Genomic DNA, 10,000 nt, shown 5'->3' on the forward strand with positions numbered 1-10,000 from the left:
TGCAGGTAGGCAGACACCGTGCAGGTAGGCAGATACCGTGCAGGTAGGCAGATACCGGTGAGGTAGGCAGACACCGTGCAGGTAGGCAGATACCGTGCAGGTAGGCAGACAAAGTGCAGATAGGCAGATACCGTGCAGGTAGGCAGACACCGTGCAGGTAGGCAGACACCGTGCAGGTAGGCATAAACAGTGCAGGTAGGCAGACACCGTGCAGGTAGGCAGACACAGTGCAGGTAGGCAGACACAGTGCAGGTAGGCAGATACCGTGCAGGTAGGCAGACACAGTGCAGGTAGGCAGATATGGTGCAGGTAGGCATACACAGTGCAGGTAGGCAGACACAGTGCAGGTAGGCAGATACGGTGCAGGTAGGCAGACACTGTGCAGGTAGGCAGACACTGTGCAGGTAGGCAGACACTGTGCAGGTAGGCAGACACAGTGCAGGTAGGCATACACAGTGCAGGTAGGCAGACACAGTGCAGGTAGGCAGATATGGTGCAGGTAGGCAGACACTGTGCAGGTAGGCAGACACTGTGCAGGTAGGCAGACACAGTGCAGGTAGGCAGACACTGTGCAGGTAGGCAGACACTGTGCAGGTAGGCAGACACTGTGCAGGTAGGCCGATACGGTGCAGGTAGGCCGATACGGTGCAGGTAGGCAGACACTGTGCAGGTAGGCATAAACAGTGCAGGTAGACATAAACAGTGCAGGCAGGCAGACACGGTTCAGGTAGGCAGACACAGTGCAGGCAGGTAGACACCGTGCAGGTAGGCAGACACCGTGCAGGTAGGCAGACACAGTGCAGGTAGGCAGACACAGTGCAGGCAGGCAGACACAGTGCAGGTAGACAGACACTGTGCAGGTAGACAGACACTGTGCAGGTAGGCAGACACAGTGCAGGTAGGCAGACACAGTGCAGGTAGACAGACACAGTGCAGGTAGGCAGACACTGTGCAGGTAGACAGACACTGTGCAGGTAGACAGACACTGTGCAGGTAGACAGACACAGTGCAGGTAGGCAGACACAGTGCAGGTAGACAGACACAGTGCAGGTAGACAGACACAGTGCAGGTAGGCAGACACTGTGCAGGTAGACAGACACTGTGCAGGTAGACAGACACTGTGCAGGTAGACAGACACAGTGCAGGTAGGCAGACACAGTGCAGGTAGACAGACACAGTGCAGGTAGGCAGACACTGTGCAGGCAGGCAGACACTGTGCAGGCAGGCTAGCCTACATGATGAGATTATTATGGATGACATTGTTTTCATTTATCAAAATGGCCGCCAAGCACTGATCATCATGTCACCAGAATGAGACCCTGGATATTCATTGGAAAGGAGCATCAAGCTCATCACTGCACTTTCACCCCCTGGGAAGTTAATCATCACTTATTTAATCTGTAACCTAATAAACAGCACGGCTTCCTGAGTCGTAGTGGGACGACCACACAACAAAACATTATTTAATCTGTAACCTAATAAACAGCACGGTTTCCTGAGTCGTAGTGGGACGACCACACAACAAAACATTATTTAATCTGTAACTGTTTCCTGGGTCGTAGCGGGACAAGTTAACTTCGTTAGGAGGGTCAGTATATTAATATTGATTAATTATTGTACATGAATATGTATTAATTATTATTATTATATATATATGAATATTTATTAATGGTTATATATGCATATGTATTGATAATTATTATATATGAATATGTATTAATTATTATATATGAATATATACCAAGTATTATATATGAATATGTACTAATTATTATTATATATTAATATTTACTAATGATTATATATTAATATGTATTAATTATTATATATGAATATATACCAAGTATTATATATGAATATGTACTAATTATTATTATATATTAATATGTATTAATTATTATATATTAATATTTATTAATTATTATATATTAATATTTATTAATTATTATATATTAATATTTATTAGTGATTATATATGAATATTTATTAATTACTATTATTATTATATATTAATATTTACTAATGATTATATATTAATATGTATTAATTATTATATATGAATATATATTAATATTTATTAAACATTCCATATGAATATTTATTACTATTAATTAATGATTATATATTAATATTTATTAATTATTCCATATTAATATTTATTAATATTAATTCATTAGTATATATTAATATTTATTAACTATTATATAATAATATTTATTATCTATTATATATTAATATTTATTAACTATTATATATTAATATTTATTAACTATTATATATTAATATTTATTGCCTATTATATATTAATATTTATTAACTATTATATATTAATATTTATCACCTATTATATATTAATATTTATTATCTATTATATATTAATATTTATTCGTGATTATATATTAATATGTATTAACTATTATATATTAATATTTATTCATTATTATATATTAATATTTATTAACTATTATATATTAATATTTATTAACTATTATATATTAATATTTATTCATTATTATATATTAATATTTATTAACTATTATATATTAATATTTATTCATTATTATATATTAATATTTATTAACTATTATATATTAATATGTATTAACTATTATATATTAATATTTATTAACTATTATATATTAATATTTATTCATTATTATATATTAATATTTATTAACTATTATATATTAATATTTATTCATTATTATATATTAATATTTATTAACTATTATATATTAATATGTATTAACTATTATATATTAATATGTATTAACTATTATATATTAATATTTATTAACTATTATATATTAATATTTATTCATTATTATATATTAATATTTATTAACTATTATATATTAATATTTATTAACTATTATATATTAATATTTATTAACTATTATATATTAATATTTATTCATTATTATATATTAATATTTATTAACTATTATATATTAATATTTATTAACTATTATATATTAATATTTATTAACTATTATATATTAATATTTATTAACTATTATATATTAATATTTATTAACTATTATATATTAATATTTATTAACTATTATACATTAATATTTATTAATGATTATATATTAATATTTCATGTCAATGTAAAATGCAAGTCATATCCCAACAAGATGATAGAAACCTGCAGCACCGACATGGAAGGGCTTGAATATCCTCCCGCCGACCCCCAGATGAAGGCAGCCGGTGTAATGAGGGATTATCAGAGGAAGTAGCCAATATGTCGTTAAAAGTCGCGGTGGTTTGATTGAGGCGATATAAAAACACTTTTCTGACCACGTGTGTGTGTGTGTGTGTGTGTGTGTGTGTGTGTGTGTGTGTGTGTGTGTGTGTGTGTGTGTGTGTGTGTGTGTGTGTGTGTGTGTGTGTGTGTGTGTGTGTGTGTGTGTGTGTGTGTGTGTGTGTGTGTGTGTGTCTGTGTGTGTGTGTCTGTGTGTGTGTGTGTGTGTGTGTGTATTGGTTAATGTAGATAGAATTGATGTGGAATCTGTCTTTCCCTACTATGTCCAGTAAATGAATCCAGACTCTAGCTAATTATTCAGAGTCAGATTCTAATTAATGTATTACCTCACAACCAAAGGGTGCATTAGCTTTCGTTACAGAATGGTAAGACTGTGATGTCATGTGTGTGCACTTTGCAGGTGTGGGATTGTGCAGATAGGTGACCGTATCCTGTCTATAAACGGGATCCCTACAGAGGACAGCACCTTGGAAGAGACCAATCAGCTACTGAGAGACTCCAGCATCACCAGCAAGGTCTCGCTGGAGATAGAGTTTGATGTGGCAGGTACTGGACTCTACTGTACTCTACTGTAATCTACTGGGCTCTACTGTACTCTACTGGGCTCTACTGTACTCTACTGGACTCTACTGTACTCTACTGTAATCTACTGGGCTCTACTGGGCTCTACTGTACTCTACTGGACTCTACTGTACTCTACTGTAATCTACTGGGCTCTACTGGGCTCTACTGTACTCTACTGGGCTCTACTGGGCTCTACTGTACTCTACTGGACTCTACTGTAATCTACTGGGCTCTACTGGGCTCTACTGTACTCTACTGGACTCTACTGTAATCTACTGGGCTCTACTGTACTCTTACTGGGCTCTACTGTACTCTACTGGGCTCTACTGTACTCTACTGTAATCTACTGGGCTCTACTGTACTCTACTGGGCTCTACTGGGCTCTACTTGACTCTACTGTACTCTACTCTACTGGGCTCTACTGGGCTCTACTGGACTCTACTGTAATGTACTGTACTGGACTTGACTGGATGTTTAGTGAAAGTGGCTTATTGAACCTTGTTAGCTTTATAAGTAACCTTGAATGAGAGTTGAAGACCTACATTATCATCAATAGCAAAGCCTTTAGCTCAGTGGGTTAATTTGACTGATGTGATATTGAAACACAGTCACGTAGGAACACCCTCCCCGTCCCTAGTGAAGCCTGCTGGTGGGGCCACCCTCCCCGTCCCTAGTGAAGCCTGCTGGTGGGGCCACCCTCCCCGTCCGTAGTGAAGCCTGCTGGTGGGGCCACCCTCCCCGTCCCTAGTGAAGCCTGCTGGTGGGGCCACCCTCCCCGTCCGTAGTGAAGCCTGCTGGTGGGGCCACCCTCCCCGTCCCTAGTGAAGCCTGCTGGTGGGGCCACCCTCCCGTCCCTAGTGAAGCCTGCTGGTGGGGCCACCCTCCCCGTCCCTAGTGAAGCCTGCTGGTGGGGCCACCCTCCCCGTCCCTAGTGAAGCCTGCTGGTGGGGCCACCCTCCCCGTCCGTAGTGAAGCCTGCTGGTGGGGCCACCCTCCCCGTCCCTAGTGAAGCCTGCTGGGGGGGCCACCCTCCCTGTCCCTAGTGAAGCCTGCTGGGGGGGCCACCCTCCCCGTCCCTAGTGAAGCCTGCTGGTGGGGCCACCCTCCCTGTCCCTAGTGAAGCCTGCTGGTGCGGCCACCCTCCCCGTCCCTAGTGAAGCCTGCTGGTGGGGCCACCCTCCCCGTCCCTAGTGATGCCTGCTGGTGGGGCCACCCTCCCCGTCCCTAGTGAAGCCTGCTGGTGCGGCCGTTCATCACCACATCTCAGCCAGACCATAATGTCTTCACAGCATCTTCCACGCTGGGTTTATCTGTGATGTGCTTATGGTTCACTCTGAACTCTTTGACATTGGGCCGTTGCTACGGGGACAGGATTTAAATGTTCTTTAGTCTGGTAATCAGAACCAAATGTACCTTTTTATTTTTGGTCCAAAATGTCCCCCCATTAGAAACCATTATAGTGAAGAGCTGCAGAGCAGGGATCCTGCAGCTCTGCCGGTTTGTTTCGGGTCTCTACTGGCTGATAGCTAGAAGAGGCTTGCTGCAGGTCTAGTCATCAGCAGACAAAGCTGCTTAGAGCCTCTGAAATGGCTAGTCATTTAATTCAACATTTCTGGATGGAGGGATGGAGGGAGAGAGGGGGAGAGACAGAGGGAGAGGGAGACAGGGAGAGAGAGAGAGGGAGAGGGAGAGAGAGAGAGGGAGACAGGGAGAGAGAGAGAGAGAGAGAGAGGGAGACAGGGAGAGAGAGAGAGAGAGAGAGAGAGAGAGAGAGAGAGAGAGAGAGAGAGAGAGAGAGAGGGAGAGGGAGACAGGGAGAGAGAGGGAGAGGGAGACAGGGAGAGAGAGACAGGGAGAGAGAGAGAGAGAGAGAGAGAGAGAGAGAGAGAGAGAGAGAGAGAGAGAGAGAGAGAGAGGGCGGAGTTTATGTCCTGCTCCCAGGAAGAGAGCAGTGTTCATGAATTATGTAGAGATGATTGTAACAGAATCAGCCTTAATGTCTAATAGTTACACAGATTATCTTTCTGCAGCTCCAGATTCACTTGGTCTGTGTGGCTGAGGTCACTGTGTGGCTGAGGTCACTGTGTGTCCTGGTCTCTGTGTTACTGAGGTCACTGTGTGTCCTGGTCTCTGTGTTACTGAGGTCACTGTGTGTCCTGGTCTCTGTGTTACTGAGGTCACTGTGTGTCCTGGTCTCTGTGTTACTGAGGTCACTGTGTGTCCTGGTCTCTGTGTTACTGAGGTCACTGTGTGTCCTGGTCACTGTGTGTCCTGGTCTCTGTTAGTGAGTCTGTGTTACTGAGGTCACTGTGTGTTACTGAGGTCTTTGTGTGTCTGAGGTCACTGTGTGTCCTGGTCTCTGTGTGTCTGAGGTCACTGTGTGGCTGAGGTCACTGTTTGGCTGAGGTCACTGTGTGTCCTGGTCTCAGTGTTACTGAGGTCTCTGTGTGTCCTGGTCACTGTGTGTCCTGGTCTCTGTGTGTCTGAGGTCACTGTGTGTCTGAGGTCACTGTGTGTCCTGGTCTCTGTGTTACTGAGGTCACTGTGTGTCCTGGTCTCTGTGTGTCTGAGGTCACTGTGTGTCTGAGGTCACTGTGTGTCCTGGTCTCTGTTAGTGAGTCTGTGTTACTGAGGTCTCTGTGTGTCCTGGTCTCTGTTAGTGAGTCTGTGTTACTGAGGTCACTGTGTGTCCGGGTCTCTGTGTTACTGAGGTCACTGTGTGTCCGGGTCTCTGTGTTACTGAGGAAACTGTGTGTTACTGAGGTCTCTGTGTGTCTGAGGTCACTGTGTGTCTGAGGTCACTGTGTGTCCTGGTCTCTGTTAGTGAGTCTGTGTTACTGAGGTCTCTGTGTGTCCTGGTCTCTGTTAGTGAGTCTGTGTTACTGAGGTCTCTGTGTGTCCTGGTCTCTGTGTTACTGAGGTCTCTGTGTGTCCTGGTCTCTGTGTGTCCTGGTCTCTGTTAGTGAGTCTGTGTTACTGAGGTCTCTGTGTGTCCTGGTCTCTGTTAGTGAGTCTGTGTTACTGAGGTCTCTGTGCGTCCTGGTCTCTGTGTGGCTGAGGTCACTGTGTGTCTGAGGTCACTGTGTGTCTGAGGTCTCTGTGTTACTGAGGTCTCTGTGTGTCCTGGTCTCTGTGTGGCTGAGGTCACTGTGTGTCCTGGTCTCTGTGTGGCTGAGGTCACTGTGTGTCCTGGTCTCTGTGTTACTGAGGTCACTGTGTGTCCTGGTCTCTGTGTGTCCTGGTCTCTGTGTGTCCTGGTCTCTGTGTGTCCTGGTCTCTGTGTTACTGAGGTCACTGTGTGTCCTGGTCTCTGTGTGGCTGAGGTCACTGTGTGTCCTGGTCTCTGTGTGGCTGAGGTCACTGTGTGTCCTGGTCTCTGTGTTACTGAGGTCACTGTGTGTCCTGGTCTCTGTGTTACTGAGGTCACTGTGTGTCCTGGTCTCTGTGTTACTGAGGTCACTGTGTGTCCTGGTCTCTGTGTGTCCTGGTCTCTGTGTGTCCTGGTCTCTGTGTGTCCTGGTCACTGTGTGTCCTGGTCTCTGTGTGTCTGAGGTCACTGTGTGTCCTGGTCTCTGTGTGTCTGAGGGCTGGTAGCCGGTGAGGAACAGGACACAGTAAAAGTACATTTTGTTCTCTGTGTCGCTCTGTCCTTCGAGGGCGTGAGGTCTTATTGATTTTGTCTGAGAACTTTGTTTCTTAAGGATTTGGTCTCACTGTGTGTCTGTGCATCTGGTGAAGTGTTCTAACATCTCTCTCTCTCTCTCTCTCTCTCTCTCTCTCCCTCTCTCTCTTTCTCCCCACCTCTCTCTCTCTCTCTCTCTCTTTCTTTCTCCCCTAATCTCTCTCTCTCTCTTTCTTTCTCCCCACCTCTCTCTCTATCTCTCTCTTTCTTTCTCCCCACGTATCTCTCTCTCTCTCTCTCTCTCTCTCTCTCTCTCTCTCTCTCTCTCTCCCCACCTCTCTCTCTCTCTCTCTCTCTCTTTCTCCCCACGTATCTCTCTCTCTCTCTCTCTCTCTCTCTCTCTCTCTCTCTCTCTCTCTCTCTCTCTCTCTCTCTCTCTCTCTCTCTCTCTCTCTCTCTCTCTCTCTCCCCACCTCTCTCTCTCTCTCTTTCTTTCTCCCCATGTATCTCTCTCTCTCTCTCTCTCTCTCTCTCTCTCTCTCTCTCTCTCTCTCTCTCTCTCTCTCTCTCTCTCTCTTTCTCTCCACCTCTCTCTCTTTCTTTCTCCCCATGTATCTCTCTCTCTCTCTCCACCTCTCTCTCTTTCTTTCTCCCCATCTCTCTCTCTCTCTCTCTCTCTCTCTCTCTCTCTCTCTCTCTCTCTCTCTCTCTCTCTCTCTCTCTCTCTCCCCACCTCTCTCTCTCTCTTTCTTTCTCCCCATGTATCTCTCTCTCTCTCTCTCTCTCTCTCTCTCTCTCTCTCTCTCTCTCTCTCTCTCTCTCTCTCTCTCTCTCTCTCTCTCTTTCTTTCTCCCCACGTATCTCTCTCTCTCTCTCTCTCTCTCTCTCTCTCTCTCTCTCTCTCTCTCTCTCTCTCTCTCTCCCCACCTCTCTCTCTCTATTTCTTTCTCCCCACGTATCTCTCTCTCTCTCTCTTTCTTTCTCCCCACGTATCTCTCTCTTTCTCCCCACGTATCTCTCTCTCTCTCTCTCTCTCTCTCTCTCTCTCTCTCTCTCTCTCTCTCTCTCTCTCTCTCTCTCTCTCTCTCTCTCTCTCTCTCTCTCTCTCTCTCTCTTTCTCCCCACCTCTCTCTCTCTCTTTCTTTCTCCCCACGTATCTCTCTCTCTCTCTCTTTCTTTCTCCCCACGTATCTCTCTCTCTCTCTCTCTCTCTCTCTCTCTCTCTCTCTCTCTCTCTCTCTATTTCTTTCTCCCCCGTATCTCTCTCTCTCTCTCTCCCTCTCTCTCTCTCTCTCTCTCTCTCTCTCTCTCTCTCTCTCTCTCTCTTTCTCCCCACCTCTCTCTCTCTCTTTCTTTCTCCCCACGTATCTCTCTCTCTCTCTCTCTCCCTCTCTCTCTCTCTCTCTCTCTCTCTCTCTCTCTCTCTCTCTCTCTCTCTCTCTCTCTCTCTCTCTCTCTCTCTCTCTCTCTCTCTCTCTCTCTCTCTCTCTCTCTCTCTCTCTCTCTCTCCCCCACCTCTCTCTCTTTCTTTCTCCCCACGTATCTCTCTCTCTCTCTCTCTCTCTCTCTCCCTCCCTCTCTCTCTCACATACAGAGTCAGTCATCCCTAGCAGTGGCACCTTCCATGTGAAGCTACCAAAGAAGCCTGGGGTGGAGCTGGGGATCACTATCAGCTGTGAGTCTCTCTACCTTTTCACATTATCTCCCAATCACTACTGTACTCTATATATGTATACACACACACACACGACAGACAGACCTCGCCGGGTGGTGGATAACTAACACAGTAAAGATCAGAGATGTGTGAATTTGTCGGCTCGGAAACTTGGAAGCTATGAAACACTCAAATATGAGACTTAGATATTAGGAATTGATCCACGTCTGCTTCAGTAGAGTGGGGAGTCAATGGTTCATAAAGAATGTAGGATTAAGATATTCTTGGATCCTATTCGAATATGTGGAAAGTAGGTGAGCCAGAGTGAGGGGGAGAGAGAGAACAGGAGGAGAGATAAACAGACTGAGAGAGGAGGAGAGATAAACAGACTGAGAGGAGAGATACACAGACTGAGAGGAGAGATACACAGACTGAGAGAAGAGGAGAGATAAACAGACTGAGAGAAGAGGAGAGATAAACAGACTGAGAGAAGAGGAGAGATAAACAGACTGAGAGAAGAGGAGAGATAAACAGACTGAGAGAAGAGGAGAGATACACAGACTGAGAGAAGAGGAGAGATACACAGACTGAGAGAGGAGAGATAAACAGACTGAGAGAAGAGGAGAGATAAACAGACTGAGAGAAGAGGAGAGATAAACAGACTGAGAGAAGAGGAGAGATACACAGACTGAGAGAAGAGGAGAGATACACAGACTGAGAGAGGAGAGATAAACAGACTGAGAGAAGAGGAGAGATAAACAGACTGAGAGAAGAGAGATAAACAGACTGAGAGAAGAGGAGAGATAAACAGACTGAGAGAAGAGGAGAGATAAACAGACTGAGAGAGGAGAGATAAACAGACTGAGAGAAGAGGAGAGATAAACAGACTGAG

The 10,000-nt window shown here is 44.3% G+C and overlaps 1 protein-coding gene across 1 annotated transcript in view; it reads left to right on the forward strand.

Annotated features, from left to right (window-relative positions):
* The window catches only part of LOC123995856, an 82,732-nt gene that overhangs the window by 10,771 nt on the left and 61,961 nt on the right, over positions 1-10,000 (forward strand). Inside the window, exons 3-4 of the mRNA XM_046299536.1 lie at positions 3,669-3,814; positions 9,049-9,129. Coding sequence (XP_046155492.1) covers positions 3,669-3,814; positions 9,049-9,129 — 227 coding nt within the window. The remainder of the gene's footprint in view (positions 1-3,668; positions 3,815-9,048; positions 9,130-10,000) is intronic.

This window comes from Oncorhynchus gorbuscha, linkage group LG14 (genome assembly GCF_021184085.1).
Source record: "Oncorhynchus gorbuscha isolate QuinsamMale2020 ecotype Even-year linkage group LG14, OgorEven_v1.0, whole genome shotgun sequence".
In the NCBI taxonomy this organism is placed as follows: domain Eukaryota; kingdom Metazoa; phylum Chordata; class Actinopteri; order Salmoniformes; family Salmonidae; genus Oncorhynchus; species Oncorhynchus gorbuscha.